The sequence below is a fragment of the Culicoides brevitarsis genome, chromosome 2, assembly GCF_036172545.1.
Source record: "Culicoides brevitarsis isolate CSIRO-B50_1 chromosome 2, AGI_CSIRO_Cbre_v1, whole genome shotgun sequence".
Classification (NCBI taxonomy): Eukaryota; Metazoa; Arthropoda; class Insecta; order Diptera; family Ceratopogonidae; genus Culicoides; species Culicoides brevitarsis.
Window position 1 is genome coordinate 11190606 of NC_087086.1, and position 27489 is coordinate 11218094.

At 27.8% G+C, this 27489-nt stretch overlaps 2 protein-coding genes across 5 annotated transcripts in view; one reads left to right on the top strand and one right to left on the bottom strand.

Moving 5' to 3' along the window:
• Window positions 1-3279: 3279 nt before the first annotated feature.
• Window positions 3280-8649, top strand: LOC134829823 (ubiquitin-protein ligase E3B). The gene is made up of 7 exons (XM_063843098.1): window positions 3280-3452; window positions 3515-4856; window positions 5783-6931; window positions 6991-7106; window positions 7171-7300; window positions 7940-8174; window positions 8234-8649. The coding sequence occupies exons 1-7, from the start codon at window positions 3400-3402 to the stop codon at window positions 8446-8448; spliced, it is 3240 nt and encodes a 1079-aa protein (XP_063699168.1). The 5' UTR covers window positions 3280-3399; the 3' UTR covers window positions 8449-8649.
• Window positions 8650-12965: 4316 nt separating this feature from the next.
• The window catches only part of LOC134832021 (titin homolog), a 40372-nt gene continuing 25848 nt past the window's right edge, over window positions 12966-27489 (bottom strand). For 3 of the 4 annotated variants that reach the window (XM_063845906.1, XM_063845908.1, XM_063845909.1), the window contains exons 9-11: window positions 19729-19845; window positions 19259-19331; window positions 12966-16799 (exon numbers count right to left, since the gene is read on the bottom strand). In XM_063845906.1, coding sequence (XP_063701976.1) covers window positions 13045-16799; window positions 19259-19331; window positions 19729-19845 — 3945 coding nt within the window. In that variant the 3' untranslated portion in view covers window positions 12966-13044. The remainder of the gene's footprint in view (window positions 16800-19258; window positions 19332-19728; window positions 19846-27489) is intronic. The other variant, XM_063845907.1, reaches the window with a different exon arrangement.

Consider the following 27489-nt stretch of genomic DNA (forward strand, 5'->3'; position numbering starts at 1 on the left):
TAATCATTTTGCAACTCAAAACTGCCAAAAAATTGAAACTGAAAAAAAAATTTTCTTTGACATAGTTTTGTTTTAAAAACTAAATCAAGAGCAAAAAAACTGTGTCAAAAACTGTGTCAAAGCCATTTTTTGTCAAATTTGCTCCAAATGGATAAAAATTTGTCAGAAGGCTCTAATTTATCATTTTTAATCATTTTATAACTCAAAACTGCCAAAAAATTGAAACTGAAAAAAAAATTTTCTTTGACATAGTTTTGTTTTAAAAACTAAATCAAGAGCAAAAAAACTGTGTCAAAAACTGTTTTTGTCAAATCTTGCTCCAAATGGATAAAAATTTGTCAGAGGGCTCTAATTTATCATTTTTAATCATTTTTTAACTCAAAACTGCCAAAAAATTGAAACTGAAAAAAAAAATTTCCTTTGACATAGTTTTGTTTTAAAAACTAAATCAAGAGCAAAAAAACTGTGTCAAAAACTGTGTCAAAGCAATTTTTGTCAAATCTTGCTCCAAATGGATAAAAATTTGTCAGAGGGCTCTAATTTATCATTTTTAATCATTTTTTAACTCAAAACTGCCAAAAAATTGAAAATGAAAAAAAAATTTTTCTTTGAAAAAAAAAAATCAAGAGCAAAAAAACTGTTTGTGTCAAAGCTTTGAAATCATAGTTTTGTTTTAAAAACTAAATCAAGAGCAAAAAAACTGACATGTCAAAAACTGTGTCAAAGCAATTTTTGTCAAATCTTGCTCCAAATGGATAAAAATTTGTCAGAGGGCTCTAATTTATCATTTTTAATCATTTTATAACTCAAAACTGCCAAAAAATTGAAACTGAAAAAAAAAATTTCTTTGACATAGTTTTGTTTTGAAAACTAAATCAAGAAAAAAACTAAATCAAAAACTGTGTCAAAAACTGTGTCAAAGCTATTTTTGTCAAATCTTGCTCCAAATGGATAAAAATTTGTCAGAGGGCTCTAATTTATCATTTTTAATCATTTTACAACTCAAAACTGCCAAAAAATTGAAACTGAAAAAAATTTTTTTCTTTGACATAGTTTTGTTTTAAAAATCTAAATCAAGAGCAAAAAAACTGATTCAAAAACTGTGTCAAAGCAATTTTTGTCAAATCTTGCTCCAAATGGATAAAAATTTGTCAGAGGGCTCTAATTTATCATTTTTAATCATTTTATAAGTCAAAACTGCCAAAAAATTGAAACTGAAAAAAAAATTTTCTTTGACATAGTTTTGTTTTAAAAACTAAATCAAGAGCAAAAAAACTGTGTCAAAAACTGTGTCAAAGCATTTTTGTCAAATCTTGCTCCAAATGGATAAAAATTTGTCAGAGGGCTCTAATTTATCATTTTTAATCATTTTATAACTCAAAACTGCCAAAAAATTGAAACTGAAAAAAAAAATTTTTCTTTGACATAGTTTTGTTTTAAAAACTAAATCAAGAGCAAAAAAACTGTGTCAAAAACTGTGTCAAAGCTATTTTTGTCAAATCTTGCTCCAAATGGAGTGAAATTTGTCAGAGGGCTCTAATTTATCATTTTTAATCATTTTTTAACTCAAAACTGTCAAAAAGTTGAAATTGAAAAAAAAAATTTCTTTGACATAGTTTTGTTTTAAAAACTAAATCAAGAGCAAAAAAAAACTGAAAAAAAAAATTTTCTTTGTGTCAAATCAAGAGCAAAAAAACTGTGTCAAAAACTGTGTCAAAGCTATTTTTGTCAAATCTTGCTCCAAATGGATAAAAATTTGTCAGAGGGCTCTAATTTATCATTTTTAATCATTTTTTAACTCAAAACTGCCAAAAAATTGAAACTGAAAAAAAAATTTTTCTTTGACATAGGTTTGTTTTAAAAACTAAATCAAGAGCAAAAAAACTGTGTCAAAGCATTTTTGTCAAATCTTGCTCCAAATGGATAAAAATTTGTCAGAGGGCTCTAATTTATCATTTTTAATCATTTTTTAACTCAAAACTGCCAAAAAATTAAAACTGAAAAAAAAATTTCTTTGACATAGTTTTGTTTTGAAAACTAAATCAAGAGCAAAAAAACTGTGTCAAAAACTTGTCAAAGCATTTTTGTCAAATCTTGCTCCAAATGGATAAAAAAAGGGCTCTAATGCATTTTTAATCATTTTATAACTCAAAACTGCCAAAAAATTGAAACTGAAAAAAAATTTGTCAAATCAAGAGCTCTTTTATCATTTTTAATCTAATTTTCATTTTTAACTCAAAACTGCCAAAAAATTGAAACTGAAAAAAAAAATTTCTTTGACATAGTTTTGTTTTAAAAACTAAATCAAGAGCAAAAAAACTGTGTCAAAAACTGTGTCAAAGCTATTTTTGTCAAATCTTGCTCCAAATGGATAAAAATTTGTCAGAGGGCTCTAATTTATCATTTTTAATCATTTTTTAACTCAAAACTGCCAAAAAATTGAAACTGAAAAAAAAAATTTTTTTTTCTTTGACATAGTTTTGTTTTAAAAACTAAATCAAGAGCAAAAAAACTGTGTCAAAAAGTGTGTCAAAGCAATTTTTGTCAAATCTTGCTCCAAATGGATAAAAATTTGTCAGAGGGCTCTAATTTATCATTTTTAATCATTTTATAACTCAAAACTGCCAAAAAATTGAAACTGAAAAAAAAATTTCTTTGACATAGTTTTGTTTTAAAAACTAAATCAAGAGCAAAAAAACTTGTCAAAAACTTGTCAAAGCAAGTTTTTAAATGCTTGATTTAGTTTTTTTTTTTAGTTTTTAAATGCTTGATTTAGTTTTTTTTTTCAAAACTGTGTCAAAGCAATTTATGTCTTTTTGATGATTTTTAAGCTTGAAATTGATCAAAAATTAAGAAAATTTCCTTTGGATGTCTTTTTGATGGTTGAAAATTGATAAACATAAAGAGTCGTAAAAAATTAGAGATTTTATAAAAATATTTCTCCATATCAAAATAAATTAATACTGTAAAAATTTTCATTTTTACTTAAGCTTAACTGCTAAAATGAAAAAAAAAATATTTTTAAAATTTAAGAGTGTTTTATTATTTTTTATATATTGAGTCAATTTTATTTATTTTTATTTTATTTTTTATTAAATTATTTATTATTTATTTATTTTTTATTTATTTTTTTTTATTATTTTTTTTTTTTTTTTGATGTCCCCCATCCAAGGAGGCTAATGCCCGAATTTCGCTTTGTTTTGACCGACAATTTATCATTTTCAGCCGTCTCCATTTGTCATCAGAATTTCCATTTTCCCATTCGATCAAAACAAAGTGAATTTTCCCCGATTTATCGCAAATTTAACGAAGACAGAAGCTCTTTTGCGCACCAATTATCGTACTACCCGTTGCAAAGGATGGTTTTTCATCGTCGATAACGGAATTGGGGGTTGAAAAATGTTCAACAAAAGTGAAAAAGACCATTTTCTGGAGGAGCAAAAGTTGAAGAGGTTTGTCCTTTGTTCTCCTTGTCCTTGATTTTTTAATTTTTTTTTAAATTTTCCATCGCCAGAGAGCAACGCAAGAATGAGCAAAAGAAAGTCGAGGAAGCGGCAAAGATCGAACAGTCCTCGGTGGCGATACAAAAAGTAATTCGCGGCTTCCTAGCTCGATGTCGGTTCAAACGGATGATTTGCGAGCGACTTGATGCGTTGATTGCCATCGAAAAGGTGTCGGATGTCGCGGAAAAAGCGGTTCCTGCGGTAAAATTGTACCAAATTGCCGCAGTTTTCGTGAAATATTGCGACATCGAGAAACGCGAAGAAAATCGCGAACGACTGGAACGCTTGTGTAAATATCTCGTAGCAACGCTGGACCTGGAATCGCCAAAATTCAGCTACATCGGGGTGTTTTTGAACAAAGAACTGAGTATTCAGTGGATTCAGCATATCAAGATGTTGCTGTACAAAGTTTGCGTGGTGCTGCAGCAACTTCGACCCGAAATTTATCGTGATAGTATTCAGTTGGCGACCTGTTTGCATTGTCTCGTCGCTTTCACGTCGACCAGCACGTGGGCTTTGCTCCGTACAAAATCGCTGGCGAACCTCAAAGCTGGCATGCAACAACTTTGCTGCAATATTATGGGAAGTCTCGTGCAAAAAGGCTTTTTTCTGACGCTACGAAGCGTTTTGATTCGCGGAACTTGCAACCGAGCTGTCGTTTCGTTGTCTAACGTCTCGTTAACGGCTTTGGTAACTCTCACTGTGAGAATTTTATCTTCTGGCGGCTTCACCGAGACACTTTTGATCATGTTCATTACGCAAATTCTCACAGTTCCCGCGGTAATTTACCACATTGCGAACAACGAGACGACAGCAGCGTTGCTGCACCAAAATCAGTTGCTCGCAAAATGCATCGAAATCCTCCAAACTGACGAATCATTCCGTTTTGTGAGTAACAGCTTGAAAAGTAGTCAAATTTTGGGACTTTTGGCGAATTTGGTGCATCTCATGTACTTGGAGGATATCACGTCAAGCGATACGGGCGACTTGACATTCACGGATTTGGTTACGAAATTGCTGCAAAATATTCCAGCTGGCTCTGGGCATCGGCAGAAGAACATCACAAAGTGGCACGAGTTGTTGGGATGGACAACAGATGATAATTTGAGGCCGGAGGATGGGCAGCAAAACGAAAATCTCGCTCTAGTCAAGAAACAGATGCACATGCTGTGGTCGAATAAGCTCGTGAAGGCCTTTTTGGGGGATGATTTGCATGCATTGTCTGTGGGTTTTGAGGAAATTGAGTATCCCGTTATGAATCAATCCAATAATATTCTGAAACGAGCGTTTGAGAGAAGTTCGCAGAAGCAAAATACAAAATGGCGTAAATTGGGTTCTAATGAGGTAGCGAAGGTAAGAACTATTTTATTTTTTATTGAACAAAATACTTTTTTTTCAAAAATCAAGCAGAAAAAATTAAAAAAAATATTTTTTTTTTAGATTTTTTTAATTTAAAAATTAATTAAAATTATCTAAAAATTAAAAAAAAATATATAATTTTTTTTAATAAGATTTTTTTTCTATTTTGAACGTTTTACGTTAAATTTTTACAATTTTTAAAAATTAAATTTAATAAATTTTAAATGAAAAAAAATAGTGAAAAATTTCTTTTTTTTATCTGAATTTCATTAAAATTAAATTAAAAAAAATAATAATTCATATGATTTTTAGTAAAAATAACTACCAAAAAATACAATTAAAAAAGAAATATATCTTATTTTTTTTACTGATTTATAAATAATTTTTTTTTATTTATTTATTTTGTTTCATCAAAATATTTTTTTTCTTGATTTTTTTTTTTTTATTTTTTTTTTTGTAGAAAGAATAAAAAATATTTAAAAAAATATTAAAATTTAAAAAAAAATATTTAAAAAAAAATAATATAAAAAATAAAATTAAAATTTTTGCTATCAATTTTTTTTATTTTTTATTTTTTTTTTTATTTTTTAAATTAATATTTTTAATTTTTTAATCTATTTTTGAAAAAAAACCTATCTTTTTTAATTTCTAAAATTAAAAAAAATTAAATTAAAATAAAAAAAAAATTTTAAAGCGAATAATTTTTTTTTTCAAAAAATTTTAGTCAATTTTGAAAAATTTTGAAATATTAATTACCCTTATAAAAATTTATTATTCGGTAATTTTAAATAAATAAATTTTTTTTCGAAATTTAAGTTAAACTTTGATAAAAAAAAATAAAAAAAAAATTAATTTTTGAAACAAAAAAAAAAATTAAATAAATTTTGAAATAACTCACTTTTCATTTTATATTTCAACAGGTTGCTCACGTTTCGGCGATGTATCACGCGGCACTAACGACACTCTCCCAACTACGACTCGATATCTTGTCGGGCCTTTGTTACAACGACACCGTATTACACGATTTTTGGCTGTTAATCGCTTCCTTCGGCCCAACCTGCGGAATCAAGACCTTTTTGGAATTACTGCCAGCCCAAAGTCAATCTAGTCATTCGTATCCGCCAACGATTCTGATGTTGCTCCTCTTTTGCGACTGCATGACGCATTACGTGACAATTCTCGATGACCTTGAGATGTACGAGCAACAAAGTCCCTTCACGCTGAACGATTACATTGTCTTGTCATATTTCCTGAATTCCTTCCTCGTGAAGCTCGTCGAAAGTCACAAAGAAGCCTCGAAGGAAACGAAAGATATTTCCCCGTTTGACACAAAATCTCCTCTGTTTGTGTCGTTTCACACACTTTTGCTGAGTTTGTATCGTCGCGACTGTCGGAGACAATTTGCGCCGAAAGACCATTGGTTGATACGGGAAATCAAGCCGTCGCACTTTCTCTCCGACCTGGAAAAGGGAAAACGTCATGCTCAAATTTTGCTGCAAAAAATGCCGCACATCATCCCGCTGGAGGATCGAATTCATCTCTTCAAAAAATACGTTCAGACTGAAAAACTCAACGAATCGTCGGCTTCTGGGTCGGCATCGGCTCTCGTAACGGTGCATCGTGATTTGATTGTCGAGGACGGGTATCGGCAGTTGGCAGCATTGACGCCGCAACAAATGAAGGGCACAATTCGCGTGCGTTTCATCAACATTCAGGGTCTGGATGAGGCAGGAATCGACCAAGATGGCGTCTTTAAGGAATTTCTCGAGGAAACGATAAAGAAAGTTTTCGATCCGTCGTTGAATTTGTTCAAAACGACGGCAGATCAGCGACTTTATCCATCGCCGACGGCACACATGACGGAAAATCATTCGCAACTTTTTGAATTTGTGGGTCGGATGTTGGGAAAAGCGGTTTACGAAGGAATTGTCGTTGATGTGCCCTTTGCATCGTTCTTCCTGTCGCAAGTACTTGGACAAACGCATCAAGCGCTGTACAGTTGCATGGATGAGTTGCCAAGTTTAGACAACGATCTTTATCGGAGTTTGACTTTTATCAAACATTATGAGGTAAAAATTTAATTTTAATTTAAAAAAAATTAAAAAATTGATTTTAACGATTTTTTTAGGGAGATGTAGCTGATCTTGATTTAACCTTCAGCGTGGATGAAGATGTGATGGGAAGACTTGTGACTCATGAGCTTGTCCCTGGAGGACGAACGCGACCTGTTACGAATGATAACAAGTTCGTTTTTGTTAAATTATTTAATTTTTGAAATATTAATGATTTTTTTATTTTTTTTTTTTAGAATCAACTACATTCATATGATGGCGTATTTCCGTATGTGTACACAAATTAAAGAGCAAACAAGTGCTTTTATCAGGGGATTTCGAAGCATTGTTTGTCCTGAATGGTTGCAGCTATTCTCAACGCCAGAGGTGAGTTATTTTAAATGAATTTTATTGAAATCGAATAATTTTATCCAAAATTTTGAAAAAGAAAATCAGACAGAAAATTTTCAAAATATTAGAGAAAATTTTTTAATTTATTTTTTTTTATAAAACTGACTAATTAATTATTTAGTAAAAAAAATCTATTAAAAAATTATTTAAAAAATTAAAAAAAAAATTAAATTAATACACCATTAAAAATCTTTTTTTTTATCAAATTCTAAATTTTTATGAATAAATTTTTAATAAAATTTTTTTATTTTATTTTATTCATTAACATTTTTATCTTATTTATTGCAAATTAAATTTTATTTATTAAAATTTTTATTATATTTATTAAATTTTTTATTTTATTTATTTATAAAAATTATTAAAACCTTAAGAAAATTTTTAATTTTTTAAATATTTTAATTTTTTATTATTTGAATTTTAAATTTTTTAAAATAATTTTTAAATTTTATTTTTCAAATTTATTAACTATTTTTTTCTTAAATAAAATAATTTTTGAGAAATAAAAATTTTATTAAAAATTATTTTAAAAAATTTTGCAAAATTACTTTTATTTTTTTAAAAAATTAAACAGAAAAATAAAAATTAATTTAAAACAATTTTTAAAAAATTTTTCAGCTTCAACGCCTAATTTCCGGCGACACCGCACCATTAGACCTAAAAGACCTCCGCAAACACACCCAATACTACGGCGGATTCCATGATTCGCATCGCGTCGTTGTCTGGCTATGGGACATCCTTTCCAAAGACTTTACGGAAGAAGAACGCAAATTATTCCTGAAATTCGTTACCAGTTGTTCGAAACCACCCCTTTTGGGATTCTCGCAACTTGAACCGCCCTTTTCAATTCGATGTAAATTTTTAATTTTAATTTAATTAAAAAAAATTATTAATTGAAAAAAATCATTTTAGGCGTCGAAGTGGGTGACGACGAAGATACCGGCGACACAATCGGATCCGTAATTCGTGGATTTTTCACTATCCGTAAAAAGGATCCTTTGCATCGACTTCCAACGTCCTCAACTTGCTTTAATCTCCTAAAATTGCCAAATTACCAGAAAAAGGCGACCCTCCGTGATAAATTACGTTACGCAATTTCCAGCAATCCAGGATTTGAATTATCTTAAAAAAGTGAAGAAAAGCGAAAAAAAATGTTTGAGAGTGAACGAGATTTTTTTTTAATTTTTAGAAAAGTGAATGTGCTTGGAGAAAAAGAGCAAAAGAATGATATTTAGTGTAGAGTAGATAAAATTACACAAAAAAGTGAAGATTTAGCGATAAGAATATTTATATATATTACTAAACAGAGACGAAGATATAAAAATATCGATGGGAAATAAATATCAAAAATAATTTAAAATTAAAAAAAAAATTGAAGTTTTCTTCGCATTTTAAATAAAAAACAATTTTTTAAAGCATATTTCGTATTTATTTGTATTTTCATTAATAAACTTGTTAATTTTACGCAAAAACAAAAAAAAATATTAATAAACTTTAACAGAATTTATAGATCTGCTCATCTTTAACAATTCCTATTCTAACAAAAAAAAATAAAAAAAAAAGTTTCATCATCATCACTGATTTTTGAGGGTTAATAATAATAACTTAAAACTACATTTTTAACGTCATTTAATACATTTTCTGTTTCAAATTAAACAAAATACATTTTTTTCGTGGGTAAAAATCTTTTTGGGTTAGTTTACTATATTTTAAGCCCTTTTTTTCAGCAAATTGATTAATAAATTCGGTTACAATTTCAAGGCACTCGCGCGTTATTCTTGAATAAGCTATGTTGGGAAGTGGGGATCAAACAAGATAATCATATAAAAAAAAAATAATAAAATATTGTAAAAAAAATCGTGAACCACTCGTTTTGAAGGCAGTCTCATGTATTGAAAAATATCACTGTCAAAGGTATGGAAAAGTGGAGTATTTAGCTGACATTTGATTGGGCATTCATGATTTTCTTATAAACTAATTTCAATCTCTCTCTCATTGGGAAATTTTATAATATTTTTTTTTCCTAAACTGAGATCCAATAAGAGAAAATTTTTTACATTAATTTAACATAAAATCTCTCAAATTCTTCATAAATTAATTTATAAACTTTTCTTTAATATAAATATTGTCATATAATTTTTGTGGGTGAATATTGGTAATTTAGAGGGATTTTTCACGGAGATGTCTGTACATCGCTTGGACATAGGTGAAGACGCATTTCCAATCGGGTTTCTTCATCATAACCATGTCGTCGACATCCAGCAAAGGTGCGATCCCGGCTTTATCTCTGTTTGAATTGAAAAAAAATAATAATTAAAATATTTATAATATTATTTTTAATTAAAATTAAAAATAAAATTATTTTAATTTTGAATTTTAATTAATTTTATTTTATTTTAATTAAAATAATTTTAATACAATTTTTTGATATTTAATTTAATAAAAATTAATTAAATTAAATTTAAATTAAATTTTTTTATAAAAATTTAAAAATTTGACTATTTGAATTTTTTTTCTACATATTTTATTTTTTTTTTAATAATTTTTAAAATAAAATTAAAATAATTTATTATTTATTTATTTTTCAAATATATTTTTATTTATTTAATTTTTTTTTGATGAATTGAATTTATTAAAAAAAATAAAAAATTTGATCAAACAAAAAAAAAATAAATTTAAATCAAATTAATAGAAATTTAATTTTAATAAAAATTGATAAAAAATAATAAAAATTTAATTTAAATAAAAAAAAATCAAAAAAATTATTTACCAAAATTAAAATAAATCTGAGAATACTAATTTTTTACAGGTAAAACAATACTTACTCAGCCACTCGGAACGCAAGTGTGAAGTTTCCTCGTCGATTTTTGGGGTTTAATTTCGAATAATCAAATGCATCCGGATAAAAATGATGAATAAGTGCACAGAATGCCAAACCGTCTTGCCAGCTAGTTGAAAAGTTTTCGATTTTTACATTCTACCCAAAGAAAAAAAAAACAAATTAATTATTTAAATTTCAAAATTTAGCTTTAAAAATATATTTACACATCGTGAGCAAAACAAAAACAAACAAAACGAGCAAATTTGTACAAAAACAAAAAATGGGTGCAAGGATCGAATGTACACAAATTCATAACAAAATGCTTGAGGAACCTGATATATATTTACAAAAGGAACCCAATTCCAAACAAAACATACTCAAACAAGGAGCAATCAACTAACGAATAAAACAAAAACAAAAAAAAAATGAAATCATGGACAAACCTCGTATCCTTTCGTCTTAACTTGGGCCCATTGTAAAATTTTTTGGATGACACTATCGCCACGCGGTGTGACTGCAGCAGGCGTAGTCGGCGACTTTACAATATTTTTCGTGAAGCTACTCATGTTTTTAGCGAAGAGGCTATCGAGACTCGCGTTACTATGTGATTTTATGGTCGTACTAGTTGCTGAGTTTCTATTCGATTTGAAAATACGATTTTGAATAAAAAAAAGTTATAATGGACAAAAATGTGATGAACATTTACAAAAAAAAATTAGTTGAGGATTAAAAACATACAAAAGTGTCATCCTATGGTTGATTTTTTTTTATTCATGTGGGAATTTGGTATGTAACTCGCATTTATTTTTAGTATTTTAGTCATTTTTGTGTATTTTTTTTCATACGTCATTTCGTAGGTTTTCGACATATTTAGTTACAGAAAAATTTGGTTTCGTGTTTGGAACTTAAAATTTAAGACATGAAAAAATAAAATTCATACTTACTTAGAGATTGAAGAAGTTGAAAAGGTTTTTGTTGAAGAAGAGACTGCCTTTGACATGGTTTCGTTTCCTAAAAAAATAATTTAATAATTTAATATTTAATGTTTTTTTTACAAAAATTAAAAATGTTTTTAATACTTTCATATCCAAAATAAATTAAAAATTATTTTTACATTTTTCAAGATTTTTTAAAAATTAAAATTTTTAAATTTAATAAAATTTAATTTTATTTTTTTTAATTTTTAAATTTAATTATAGTTTTTCAAATTAAAATAATTTTTTTTTATTTTAAAAAATTAAATTATTTAATTACTTAATTCATATATTTTTTAAATTTAAATTTTAAAATAATTTAAAATAATTTTTGAATTTTAAATTAAAATTATTTTAAATTTTTTATTAATTTTTATTTCGATTTGTTTTAAATTTAATTTTAATTAAAATTTATTTATTTTTATGAAAAAATGTATTCTAATTTTAAATAAAAAAAAATATAAAAAAAATTAAAGAAAAATAAATGTAAAACAAAATTTTTATAAAAATCTTGAAAATTTAAAAAAAACATTAAAAATTTTCTAAATTTTAATCAAAATAATTAACTAATAAATTTTAAATAATCAAAGAGGGTGAAAAAATTTTTAATTATTAAAAATTTCCTTACCAATTGTTTTATGCATTGTTGTCGAGCTGGATTCTTCCTTTTTCGTTAAATTGCTTCCTCCAGTAGTGCCTACGATTACAAAAATCCAATTAGTATCAAAAAGTCATCAATTTATCACTTAACTACTATTAAATGCCAAAATCTATTCAAAGGTCTCTTTAAGGGGCACAAAATTCAGACCTTTATCAAGAAGTACTTTTTGCGTTCAAATTTTTCCAAAAATTTGGGGATGCTTTAAAATTTTGCTTAGCTTATAACAAAAATTAACATCTAATACATCGCTTTGTTAGAAAATCGATCAAAAGTTTAAATATGAAAGTTTTTTAATGATGGTTAATGAACAAAAAATATGAAGTTTTTTTGAGTGTTTTTTGTCTGTAAGTTGTATGATTTTTAATCGGAAAACAACAAAATACACACACAAGTTAAATATTTCATTTTTCATAAAAAAAAAAATAAATTCAAACCATGCATAAAAGAAAATAAAATAAATAAATAATAAAAAAAATAAAATACAGAATCTCTGTTGAAAGTAAAATTTTAACGAAAGAATAACGGAAAGAAACACGAAAAGCAGATCGCCAAAAAACATAAAAAAAATAAAATAAATAAACGAACAAAAAATATAAAAAAGTAAGAATTTAACAATAAAAGCCAATTTTAGGTGCAGTTTTTTTTAGACGGGGAAAATAAAATAAAAATTTAGTACGAAAAATAAATGTAAAAATTTTGGACATCCTTTAGTTTCAAAAAATGATCATTGAATGTACAGAGGATGGATGATCATAAAAAAAAATTAAAAAATAAATTGGAAAAATTGAAGACTCTCGACACGACTTTCAACAGAGATTTTTCCGGGATAACGACAACAAAAAGTTAAACATGTTTGACAAAGACACAAGCCACAACACACACGTTTGGCATCTCAATCAATCAAAACTTGAGCTTGGGACTCACGCTTATATTTTTTTTCGGTTTATGACTTGAGTCACATTCTCGCACTACGTAACATCGATTTCTCCAATCCAATGATGCTGGAAGCGCTTCCAATTTAATCCATGCATTTTTCGTTTCGATTTGTTTAGTTTTGATTTGTAAAGGTTAGATTTCGTATTTTTTTTTTAGAATTTAGAATTTTACATCGCATCACATTTAAACATTGAACTGTCTTCGTCTCTCGATTTTTTTTTCAAGAGAACAGAGTCACAGTCAGTTGTCGTTTTGTATTTTTTTGTGTGTTTGGAATGCAAGAAAATCACGTTTTCAGTCTCCTCTAGTTATTATGTTCCCTGTCCTCTGTTTAAGAGTTGATAAGTTGCTCGAAAGCGTCTTCGACATTTCCCTCATCGAGTAAATTGACGTCTTTCACATTTGGCATCGTTTGACTGCGACAAAGACCGCTAAGGCGTTTTGCGGAAGTTTTGGCGCGATTTATTGACGTTGTCATTGTTATGGCGGTACTTTGACGTTTAAGGATGCTTTGAGGTTGTTGAGGTACTTGTTGTTGTCTGAATTGCACTTGTGGTTGAGTTTGTGTTTGGTTTTGTGGCGGATTTGGTTTAACTAGAGGTTTAAAGGCTGAATTTGGTCCGCTGCCAAAGTAGGCAGCAATTTGTTTCTGTTTTTCTTGCATTATGGGTTTCGGCGGAGACGGTTGAGTTGAGGGCTCTGGCACAGATAAATAGTGACTTGATTTGGCCCGTTGGAGGTTGTTTGATTGGAAGGATGCCTGATGCGGGGCTTGTCTTATGTGAGGTTGTTGGTAATAACCAACGGATTGAGTGTTATTGAACGCTGTGAGTGGCTTTGGGGCATTGTAACCTGAACTAACTACAGGTTTCGATTGATAGTTGTTAAAAGTAGGAGCTTGATATTCGTACATGGGCGGCGTCGTAGGTGAATTAACTTCAAGCTTTGGCGGAGGGATTTGTAAGTGTTGTACGTTATCATAAGGCGACGATCCCATACTTGAACGATTACTACCCGTACTTCCTACACTTCCAACACTGCCAGTTGACGTGTTTGTTGTATTTGGCGTCAATTTTCGTTCCCTTTCCGGTGTACGTTTCGCGATTTTCTGCAAAGACACTTGTAAGCTTTGAGCCAAATTGTTCTGTGTTTCTAAATCTTGGGGTTTTCTACTAACCGTAACAGCAGTTCCGCTCACGGGAGCTGCCATAACCTTCGTAACTGCTTTGAACTCTTGCACAGGTCCGCTACTCGACGAGAAATCCTCGTCTTCTGTATCGCTAGCTGAGTCTGACATTTCCTCAGCTGTTACCATGACTCCCGAAGAGACACTTGGCGTCGACATTGACATGGGATTGTATTTGCTATAAATGCCTGAATTTCGACGCATTTGCGGCGGTTGATACACTTGGTTAGTACACGTAAGAACAAGGGGCTCTGCTTCCGGATTGGTAAGGGAATCGGAACGATTCAGTGTTGGACGGGAAGTAAACGAGGGTTCGTACGTAGAAACAGCATTAGGCGTGTAATCTGTAATCGTGTATACGGGATTGGGGTTTTCATCGGGTGTATTGGGAACTGTGTCAACATTGAACTGATCATTGAAACGGGGAAGTGTGTCGAGTGCAGGGTCATAAGTGTTATTTACATTTAACGGAAGTGATTCTTGTCGTGGCAAACTAACGCCACGCTTAAATGCCGATACAGATGGAGGTTGAACTTTCGGCAATGGAGCCTCCAAAACAGGAGCTTGTTTCACAGCCGGGAACGGAGGCTCATAATCAGGCGGAAGATATTTCGGATTCAACTTTGGCACGTATTTATTAACTTCAAACTTGGAAGCTGCTTGATCAACAGCTCCGTCTTTTTTGCGACCATTCCAGGGAATGTGACATGGCAAAGGAGCTTCTTTTTGCTTAGGCAAACTATTTTTGCGTACTAAGGAACTGACGACATTTTTCGTGGGCTCCATCGTTTTTGGCGGAGGAACGTATGGAGTTTCTTTGTATCCTGTCGCTGCAAGTTGTTTCACCATTCCCGTACTGACAGGAGCAATCTTTTTAGGTTCATCCGTTTTTGGAGCAAAAATTTCTTGAGGAACTTGAATTTTCTTCGCCGGAGGCTTAAATGCTGATGTCGGAGCATGCGAGAATTTTTCCGCTTGAGGCAATTCCTTCTTTGGAAGAGCATCTACGGGGAATTTTGGTTTCGGAGGTCTTGGAGCTTCGACTTTTGGTGCAGGTTGAGGCGGTTGCCAAGGCTTAACTTTACCTGAAGGCGGTAGAATTGTGCTTCGATCAACACTTTTGTTTTGTTCGGCACATTTCCAGAATTTCATCGCAACGTTGTTGGATTTTGGGGCTGGAAATGCTGCAGCAGGCTTTGTTCCAGCTTCAAAAGCATGTTTTAAATTATCGAATTTGTTAACCCAATTGTTTTGTTGTTGCTGCTGTTTCTGTATAGGACTAACCCATGTTGGCGTGGCTTTTGGTTGTTCTTGTTTCTTCAAGAGAGCCAAAAACTTTTCATCACTTTCTTTCTTTGGTTTCAATTCGGGCATGATATTTCGAACTTGAGGCACTTTTGGAGCGATAAGTCCGCGACGGAATCCAGATGGCGTTGAATCACTGTGACAAGCTTCACTGTGATCTTCATGTTCAGACATTTCGTCGTCTGTATCGAAATCATGATGACGCGAGAGATCAACAGTGTTCGAACGTCTCATGCGATTTTTCTTTGTGGCATATTTAACGGATTCTGTATGTTTCAAAGGCTTCGTTTTTTCAACTGAAGCTTCTCGAGAGATATTTTTCGTAAAAGCATCAACTTTACTTTGTACTGTGTGATAAGATTTGTTAAAATTAGTTGGTTTTCGTTCTTCGCCTTCTTCATCACTGCTCGAATCCACATGATCGGGAGTTTTCTTCACAAATCCATTCGTAAACTTGACTTTTGGTGCATTTTCTGGATCAATAACATCAACAGAAGCACGTCTTGCTTCAGCATCTTTCGCAATATGTGGTTGCTCATAACTACAATGACGGAACATCTTAATTTTATTATTAGCTGGGACCCCAAAAGGCTTTGCCGTGGTATTATGAGAGTCTTCTGCGACATTTTTCTGTATGAATTGACTTGGTCTCATCAAAACTGTGGGTTTGTCAGCTTTGTCTGTAATCGAAGCTGCTGATTTTTGTTTTTGTAAGTTGTACAGTGCAGGTGCAACTGTCACAACTTGTGGCGGAGCTTCAGGCTCCAAAGCTGGAAGAGTTTTCAGGGCATCACGAATGATCATTGCTTCAACTAAACGTCGTGCATCAGCGAGTTCTTCTCGACTTACGCCAACCGTGTGTCGGTTTTGACGATTTCGACGTTTAGCGAATCTCGAACCATTACTATCTTGACGATTAAAGGTTTTTTGAGCAGGAACTGATTGCGTACTTGAACACGAACTTGATTGCTCGAGTTTCGGAGTCACTTCGGGTTTTGCGGGTCCCAGCAGTTCAGTTCGCAACTTTGAAATAAGTGTCAAAAGTGAATGACGTTTATCGATGTCCATATCGATTTCCTTGCCATCCTTTATGGATGACTGCAAACGACTTAGAGCCGCATTTACTTCACCCAAAATTTCGGCTCCGCCTTTTCCATCGGCGCCATTTTTTAAACCAGCTGCAAGAAGGCGAAAGTCTTCCCCACTTTCCGTACCCGAGTCTTCAATTTTTAAGAATTCATGCCCATAATTGTTACAACTACTGTTACTGTTATTATGACAAAGAGAACTGTCAACATTGCAAGCAACATTGCCGGAATCTCCGCCCGTCGTCTCCGTCGAGGTGTAGTACGGAGATGACTTGCTAAGCAAAATACCTTGAAGCAGTGGCAATAAACGAGACTCACCAGCTGCTGCGTCGCTGGCGGCATCACCGAGAACCTTATTTAGTGCATCATCCGTAGATGAGGACTTTTTTGGTTCGTCAGCGATTTCGGTACTTGCTACTTTTTCAATTACTTCAGTCAATTCTTTTGTTTCAGACTTTTGGGAGGTGACGCTTTCTTGACGTTCCATTTTATTATTATTTACAACTTCTACGATTTTTTTTTGTACAGGAAGAAAAATATCAAAAAAAGAAATTTTTAAACAAAAGAACCAAGAAATCAGGACTGCAAAAACTTTTTTAAAGTTAAAATCCTTTTTTGAGACAATTTTTTTTTATTTTTTTTTTACTCAAGTTTAAGTCCCTTAAGTTTAACTTAAGTTTTTGCAGCCCTGCAAAAATAGATCTCGAGATGTGAAAAGTGATGGCATGAAGGAAGCATGAATCGCATGCAAATAAGATGATCCTAACAGACAGTTTGGCAGATTATGCAGATCATTGGCACAGATTTCCCAGAAATTACTCAAAAAAATGTGTCTGTGTAACATTCGATGCCAAACATCATTTTTTTTTATTACAATTCATTTATAAATAAAGGAAAATCTCAAGAGACAATGAACGGGGACACAAAAAAATTAACAAAGAGCAAAAACCTTTGTGTGATGTTCGCATGCAATTAATTTTTTTTTTCCATTTACGAACATCAAAAAAAAAAACAGACACAATTTTTCACAACAAATAATGAAAAATGCACATGTCATTTACCCCATTGTGGATAAACTGGCATGGAAAATCGTCGTGACATCGTAATTTCCTTTTTTGGTCGTTTTTCCGTTCGCTCGAGTCGCAAATCCACACGAAAATATAATAATTAATGGAAAATCGTCTGTGCCAATGACCAAACTACCTAATTTCTTGATTTATTTTTATGTGACGGTGTAAATCTTGCGATATTGCGATGAATCTCAGTAGAACAAAAAAAAATAGTTTATAAAAAAGATTGAGTATATTAGAAAACTGACCTTCTGATGGATCATAAAAAAGCAGAAAAATCATTTGTTAAAAATATAAAAAAGTGTTCAGAGAAAATCTTCAAAAAGACGATAGACAAAAAAAAATCACAAGAGAAGGTTGCTGATTTCATTTTTATGATTGTTATGTAAAAAAAAAACGACAACGAATGACGTAGATTTTTTTAATTCTAAGAAACGTGTGGTTTCTATTTTTGCGTGAATTTAGTTGAAGACCTTGATCATTTCGGAAAACGTGGTAGCTTTGGAATAATAAAAGAAAATTATCAGATTGGAAATTTTGCCAAAAGTGGCAGGTAGGTATAATTAATAAATTTCAATTTAATCCAGAGCTCAAAGTTTCAAGACTGATATTTATTTGTCCTTAATCTCGTAGAATTTATTAGTTAATATTCAGTGAAAATTAATTAATATTTTCTCTTTGGTTTGAAGAAAAAGAAAAATATACAGAAAATATTTAGATTGAAAATTTCATTTAAAAAAATATTTTAAATAATTAAAATAAAATTTAATTTATTTCAAGCTTTTTGTTCTTTTGAATTTGATTTTTAAATATTAATTTTATAACTTTATAATTTTTTTTTCTTCAGTAATTTAGTTTAGTTTTAAAAATAAGGTAAAATAATAAAACTTTTGAAAATAAAATAAATTAATTAAAAAAATATATTTTTTTTATAATTTTGAATAATTTTAATTATTTTATTTCAAATATAATTTTTTTTTTTATTTAAAAAAAATATTTTTTTTTTTGTTTATAAGCAAAAAATAAAAAATTGATTTTATTCTTAAGTCAATTATTAAAAAAAAATATTTTATTAATTTATTTTTTTTTATATTTTTAAAAAAAATATATATTGCGAAATAATTGATATACAAAATAATTTTTTTATGAGATTTCTTAAAAAATTTGAAAAAATATTTTTGTCTAATTTTATTTTTAATTTTTTTTTTTTGACAAAAAGTTTAAAAAAATATAGAACGACCTTATTTAAAAAATGCGATAGCCATAAAGATAAAAAAATCAAAAAGTTTTCATCGATAAACCATTAAAATTAGCAAACAGATGTTTTTTTGTATATTTTTGTTTAATTTAGTTCAATTTTTGATGTGTGGATGATGCAAATTGAGTCTAATTAATAAACTTAATTTTTTTCAATTTCTTGGCAGTGAAATGTGATTTACTTTCGCAAATGATGTCAATGTACTAAATACACTACAAATGTAAATAATGACGAAAGGAACACATGTTTTCCTTTCTTTCTAATGATTTTCCTATAAATAATGCGAATTTCATGGCAATAAATCAACAAGAGATTTGAACTTATTGAGTATTAAAAAATTAATTTAACGACTTTTTTGATCTTCGGATTTTCGCGTTAAATATGGTTTACGTCAAAAAGTCATGAAAAACAGGTGCAGAAGCATGTTTCTAGACGTTTTGTCGACGGTGATCTTGGCAATGAAAAACGACAAATTATTTCGTGAAGAAAATGTTGCGCATTATTAATTTGAATTTTTTGAGACGAGTTCAAGTGTCGTCTTTTTGAAAATATATTTTTTTGTTAGTTTTTGCATGAATTTTCGATGTATGAAGTGAAAAAGTGGAGAAAATTTGAAGGAATTGAAACAATGAACGTACCTTTATCGGCCATCAACTGTCTCAACTTGGCTCTTAAAATACGTCGTTCGTCGTAACTTTTGGACGACTCAATCTGAAAAAAAAATTATTAATTTTTATTTAATCAATTAGTTAAAATAAAATTTTTAAATTAGTTAAATTATTAAAAAATAATTAAATTAAATTAAAAAAAAATTAATAAAATAATAAAATAAAAAAAAATAATTAAAAAAATAAATTAAATTAAATAAAATAGTTTAAATTAAATTATTTAAAAAAATAATTAAATTTAAATTAAATTATTAAAAAAAATAATTAAATTATATTAATTTAAAAAAAAGTTAAATTAATAAAATTAATTATCTAAATTTAAAAAAAATATTAATTTCAAATTATTTGTGAGAATTAAATTTATTTAATTAAATATTTTTTTTTAATAGAATTAAATAAAATTATTTAAATTAAATAAAATAAAATTTAAAAAAACTTACAAGTTGTCTCAAAGTTTCTTCGTCGTTAATTTTATCTGTATCAAGCACTTTAGTTCCTGAAGTTGGGTGTACAGATGAAAATGTTCTCGTTGAGCTCGATGTCTTTGTTGATTTGACCTGTAAATCATAAAATAAAATAAAAAATTAATTCAAGGTCGTTTATCAAAATTTTTACTAACAAGTTTTTTTTCATTTTCATTTTTTCATCCGTCAATCCGGCGAAAAAATAAACATTTTAAAATCAAATAATTCAAAGGAAATTAGACTTTTCACACAAAATCTCGATAAATTTTCCACTTTTTTCGCTTTTATCACATACATTTCACATGGCAAGTCAGAAGAAATCCCCGCATTTACTCGAGATGACGACTTACTTCAACGATAATAGTTACCAAGGTTTCTTGGCGCCATGCCAAAACAAAAAAGTTCTCTCAACTCGACAAATCTCTTCTCATCATACCAAACCAATTTTGGTAACGATCATACGTTTCCACTGCATAGACTGGCCCGATCGATCAATTCGCATTCAATTTTCGTCATTGCTGAGAATTAACTTTGATCGTGTCAAAAAGGCTCTAATTGTCACTCAAAATTGCAGCAAGAGAGAGAGGAAGCATCAAAAAAAAATAGCCAGGTAAAAAAATCAAACAAATTTTTGACACTGTCTTGTTTTGTTTTTGTCAAGCAATCGAATTTATTAATAAAATGTCTAGCAAATTATTTTTAGATTCTATTGTGTGGCTTGCATTGTTAACCGCGTTTCGAACGGCACAAATGTACGAGAGATTATTTTTAAAAATGCATTTTTTCAGCATGTGTGGCCCAATTTTGTATGATTTGTACTGCGGAAATGCAATTTTTAGATGATTCACTTTCGGTTATCTATTAATGGCGAGTCGTGTTTTTTATAATAATTTTTAAGGCTGTTCCAATTTTTCGTTTAAAATTAAAGTTTTTAATTTAAAAAATTTTCTAAACTAAATTTTAAATTTTTTTTAAATTTATTTTTCATTTTAAAAATATAATTAAATAAAAAAAAATAAAAATAAATTATTTTAAAATACATTTTTTTCAATTAAAATTTAAATATTTAAATTAAACAAAAAAAATAAAAAATTTTATTAAATTAAAAATAAATAATTTTTTATTAACGTAATATTTAGTTGATAATTTAGAATTAATTTGTCATTTTAAATCAAATTAAATAGAAGAACTTGCAAAATGAGAATTTTTTTAAATAATTATTTTATTTATTTTTTTTAATAATAAAATTCTCACTTGGTAAGTACTTCCATTTAATTAAATTTTTCTTTCATTTTATTTAAAATATTTATAAAAAAAAATATTTTAAAAAATTTGACCAAAGAATTTTGACAATTTTTTTTTTTATTTAATTAATTTTTGATGATAATGTTCAATTAAAAATAAATTTAAAATTTTGAGGAAAAATTTAAGAAAAATTCAAACGCAACAAAATTTAAATAAAAATAAATTTGCGCTGACCTAACATTTCATTGTTGCAACAATATTAACTGCAGAAACAAAGCACTTGACGATCAAACAAAAATAAAAACTTGACTTTGATTCTAATTAAACTCATTGATTGGTCATTACTTTAACTCTCCATAACTCCAAGTCAAGCACATCAAGCCATTCAATCAATTTCTATTGTTCAACGCAGCCAAACTAATGTGCAATTGATGCGTGTAATGAATTTATAATGTGACTGTTTTGATCAATGGATGATCATCAATCTGCTAGAAAATGCATTTCAAATCGAATAAAAGAGTTTCCGATGCATTTCCTGCCGTCGCGCAATTGCAATTAGCGCGGTCAGCTACGTCATTGTACTTGAATTGAATTAATGTGCGAGTCTCAAGATAAAATAAAATGAGACAACAATAAATAGATTTTTTTATAAACAGAAGACGAGAGGTTTGGAAAGATAAGAAACGGGCAATAAAGTTTTTATGAGCGTTCGTAAATGATTTTTGATGAGGTTTGTTGCAGCGGCGCGGAATTAGTGCGTGAATAATCTTCAGTTTGTGGCTGGAATGTTGTTTTATAGTTTTTGGGAGAGAGATTGTCACAGGCGTTTTTTGACAAATTTTTGTATTTTTTTTTTTTTTGTTAATTTTTATAAAAGTAAAAAAATGTTTTTTTTTTTTAATTTTGCTAAATATTTTTCCAGATTTACTTCGTCTTAATTTTTTATATAAATTTGGTAAAAATTCACAACTATATTAAACATTTTCTGTTTTATTTTAAATAAAAAAAAAATTAAATAAAGTTTTCAATTAAAAAATTTTAATTTAAATATTTAATTTTTAATCATTTAATTTAATTAAAAAATTTTATTAAATTTTATTTGTTAAATTTATTTATCAAAAAATTTAAAATTTTTGATGATATTTTTTTTTTAATTTTATTAATTTTTTACGTTATTTTTTTTTAATTGATGAAAAATTAATTATTTATTAAAAAAATATAGAAAATATAAAAAAAAATAAATAAATAATAAAATATTTTTTGTTAATAATTTAAAATTTTTAATAAGATTTTTGATCTTACTTTTAAAAATTAGGTAAATATTAAAAAAAATAATTTAATAATTAATTAAATTATTTAAAATAAAAAAAAATAAATAAAAAATAAAAAATAAGTAAATAATTTAATATAAAAAAATAAATAAGCTAAATTAAAATTATGCATCAAATTATTTTTTTGTTTGTTTTTTATCGTCATTTTATTTTTTATTTTATTCTATTTATTTATTTTTTTTTTTTTTTTTTGAATAAATTTTGGTCGTCAAGATTTTTTCTCATTTAAATTTCCTTTGAAAGTCAAAATTTCTGTAATAAAAATTAAATTTGATTTTTTCCCATAGAAACTCGTAACCCAATTAAAGGTCTTTCTATTTATATTTTTTTTTCTTACCGAAAAATTCAACTTTTATCATGTAAAAACAAGCTCATAAACATGTTTTATCAACAATTAAAACGAAAACATGGTAAATTGGTGTCATAAACGTGTAATTTTGTGGCTCCAAGTTCAAAAATTCACAATTTACAACGGCAATAAAAAATTGTTTGCTCGAAATTGGCGAGACCACCATCAAGCTCAGACTTAATTGTTAGACCTACTTCGAGAACAACTCAAACACCATGAGAACAGTAGTAAATATTATCTTGTTCTACATATTGAACAAGCAATTTTTTGCTTATCTTAACCACAAACAATACAGTTTACTCATCATTTTGTCATTATCTCGATTTTTTTTTGAGTTTATTGCACTTTTTGAAAAAAATATCTAATCTTTAATTAAGTGTGTGACAAACACTTGACTTGAGAGCGATTTGTAAAAATTTTATAAAATTAAATTAAGCGAGGTGTTAGAAGTGAAAGTCGCACTCGAGAAACAAAAAAAAAATCAAATAAATTCATTCTCCCGAGCATTTGTACGTTCAAAAATATCAACGAACCAAAAATACATTGATTACATAAAATTTTCGATTATAAATCAAAATGAGGAGAGGATTGGAATTTTTTGCTTTATTTTTTTTTTCTGGCGGTGGGTGTCTCCTGGTAAGACACAGATGAGATTGCATATTGTTGAGCCGTGCCTCTTCATTCTATTGTTTGAGATGAATTTCGTCAAAAGAAAACAAAGTTACAGAAAAAAAAGCTGAAGGTGTTTAAATTTCTTTTTTCTAATTCCTTTGCGACGATTAGAAATTTACAAGACGACGCGTCGATTTTTTTTTTCATCGCGCACAAAATAACATTCCAATCGTCTTAGACGACATGCCGTAGGAATGTTTTTGCGTAAGAAATTTACTCATATTTTTATTTTGGTATCAAAAAAAGTGGCGTGGCGATGATCGTCGAGAATATGAATGAAATATTAATACAATTTTTCATTTAAAAAAATTTGTGGAGTCATGATCTTGATCCCATTTCACTCAGTCGATTGTCATTTAAAATTCATAACGACACTTTGTTCTTTATGGAATCGATGACATGCTTTTGTTTGAGTTTGAAAGTGATGTTTTTTTGACATGTTTAGGAAAACATTAAAATAATAGACTTTTATTGAATTTTTAAATCAAATTGAATTATTTTAATATAAAAATATTCAATTTTTTACTAAATTTGCCTGTTTTTTAAAAGCCTTTAATGATATTTAACAAAATTTTCATTAATTTAAGAAATTCCAAATTTAACAAATTTTCATTAATTTAAGAATTTTAAATTTAATTTAATTTACATATTTTTTAAAAAATTTTTAATTTAAAAAATAAATATTAAAAATTGAATTATTGATTAATAAATTGAAAAATTATTAAAAATTTATTTTTTCACGAATTTTTATGATCAAAAATTTTTAGGAAATATTTTTAATGAATTTTTTTTTCAAAAATTTCACTAAAAAACATTTTAAAATGTACACTGGGCCCTAAATTTAGAATGCAAAATGAACAAAGTAAAATTTGCATTGGGTTGAAAAATTGTAAAAATATATGAAAAATTTTAAAAATGTGTGTTGGGCTAAAATTTAAAAATGTGCACTGAATAAGAAATGACAAATTGAAAATAAATAAAATGTGCATTGGGGTTAAAAATTAAAAACAACTTCAAAAATGCTGATTGGGACATTAAAAAATTTAAAATGCAACAAAAAAAAATTATAAAATATTAAGGCAGATTTTCATTAGTGTTTGGACTTAATTTACAAAATGAGAAAAATTTCAAAATGTGCACTGGGTCAATAATTTTAAATGCAAACTGGAACAAAAATTAAATTTTGCATTGGGTCATAATGAAAAATTTGATTTAAATTGAAAACTGAGTCGAATTTTGTTAAAATAAAATTTTAAAATGCTCACTGGGTCAAGTCACGTGGTTTCAAAAATTAAATTTTGATACTTTTTAATTTATTTTTCAAAAAATTCTTAAATTTTTTAAGAATTTTTTTTAATTAAATAATTTTATGTATTTTTTTTATTTTTTGAAATTTATTTTAAAAAAAATTCATTTAATTTAAAGAAAAAAAAATCATGAGCAAAAAAAAAACGAAATTAAAAAAATAATGCCCCATAAAAATAAATCTGTCACTAAAAATAATCATCCAACATTCACCTAATTTCCATCAAACATAAACAAAAATATTCAAAACTCTTCTTTTGTCTTTTTTTGAATAAATTTCTAGTCAATTTGCTTTAAATACAACATGCGTGCTTGTAATATGTAATTATTCTCTTGTTCCTCGCTTGTCACCCATTTCGCTTCGTTCTGCGTCTCTCACACACATCGCGTAATGTTTTACCTGCACTATTTGTTCAACAGAGTTGTCGTACACATAATAATAATTGTTTTTTACGGTTTTATGAACTCTCTTTTTTTCGTCTGTGATATTTTGTTTTGATGGTGCTCTATTATGATTGCCATCTCTTCTCGGCATAAAAAATGATTTTTTACTATAATTTTCGACGATTTTTACGTCGTCATGTAATAAAGGTGTGACTCAAAGTTATTTGTCTACTCGAATGGAAATTTCTCGTTCTTCGTCGCAAAAAATTAGGTGACTTTGTGATAGATTTTCACTTGATAGCATGATGATTAATGGATATATGTGGCAAAAAATAATTTATAATGACAGTAAGTTTGCGTTATTAACATTATTACTTAATAATAAGACCAAATCATAATTGCAAAACCGCAGCAACCAACACCACAACAATCATCAAAGCATAAAAAAATATAAAATCAAGTAAATTATTTATCTTTATCAAGTCGCTACTCTCTTTGTGGGCAAACACACACAAAATTGCAACAAAACAATAAAGTTTAATATAAAAATTATTGTTATTAAAGTTTATTTAATGAATTTAATTATTAGTGCATGCGAGAGTAAACTCCATTTTTGCCTTTTTTTCTCGTTGTGAGTCCATACGATGCAAAAAAGTCAATTATTGGTCTTATCAGCGGATTAATATCAGTTATTATTAAACGTGTTTCAATTGATGTGAACACTAATTTTATAATAATGCTCGCGAAGCATGAGACTACACGAGAAATCGATCATTTTTTTTTTATTTTTGATTGATTTGTCGGTTTGCTCGATAAAAATCGCTTTCACTACAAAGAATTTTGTGACGTCGTGAAAAAGTGAACTTTTTGCCAAACAATGCCAAAAAAGGCAAACAAAAGTTAATTTCCATCAACAAATTATTTCACTTGAGCTATTAATAAATTAAAAACTATAAAAAATATTTTTACGCTTCTGATAAATTTATAAATATTCAGAGAAAAGCAGAACAACGTAGAAAATGGCAATTACTTGGTCAATGCAATTAATGAGAAGTAAAGTGCTTTAATGTGTTACGGTTTGTGAATTTTTGACGAGATAAATAAATAAACAAATTGCAATTTTCGGTGCAAGTTCTTTTTTGAAAATTATTGCCAAAATATTGAAAGACAATGAAGTGAGGAGTGAAAGAAAACTTATGTTTGTTTTTTGAGGAATTTTCTCTATTTTGAGGAAAAAAATTAAAAATATCACTTTATGTCATAACAAATTCCACGTAAAAATACGTCGAAAATATTTTGAATTTTTCAAGAAAATCAAAACAAAATATTATTTAAAGTGACAATCCAGTTAATCCATATTGCATATTTTTAAAATAATATATTTTTGATGAAAAATGTTATTTTCTTCGAATTTTGTAAATTTAAATTCAAAGATAATTAATTAAATTTAAAAAATAATTAATTGTTAAATTTAAAAATAAAATATTTAATTTAGTTAATGTTTTTTTAAATTAAAATAAATTTAATTAAATTAAAAAAAAATTAATTAAATTATGATTTATAAAACAAAAAATAATTAAAATTTTATCAATAGGTAATTAATTTAAAATTTAATTATTTTTTTTCTTTATAGCAAATAAAATTTTACTATATAAAAATTAATTTAAATAAATTAATATAAAAATATTTACATTTTTACATTTTAAATAAGTCAATTGAATTAAATTTTAATTATTTTTCTGTTTTTTTAATAACAAAAAAAATTAAATTTATTAATTTTATTTATTTATTTAAAGTATGAATTTCTTTATGAATTTTAGTATTTTCAACAAATTATAATCATTTTTTAAATTCATTTAATTTTCTTTAAATTTAATAATTTAATTCATTAGTTTTTTTATTTAATAATTTAAATAATTTAATTATTTTTAATTTTTTTTTTAAATTAAATTAAAAATTTATTAAATTAAGAATAAATATTTTATTTTTATTTTTTAAATAAAAAAATAAATAAATAAAGATTTAACTAAATTTAAAATTATTTAAAAAAAATTAAATTATTTATTGAAATTGAGAAACTTTCCATTTTTATTCCTAAAAATTTTATTTTTTTTAATAATTGCCTAAAATTTTTATTTTATTTTTTTCGAAAACGTGGTTCCCGCACTTTTTTCTCCGTACAATCATTAACATGAAAATCTTACTTCAAGTCGTAATTTTTCCACTTTTTAACACAAAACAACGCACAAGTGTCTTATTTTCCCAAAATTGCATGTCTCTCACTCGATTTTTTCACAAACTCAGTTCAAGAGCATTCATATTTTCTTTTCAATTTTTTCCCTACTTTTTTGTTTTATTTTTACTCGAGAGCATGCAACAGTGGAAAAATTTCCATTAGCGAGGAACATTTATCCATCTCACTTTCGTCGATTTTTGCTTTGAAACATCTGC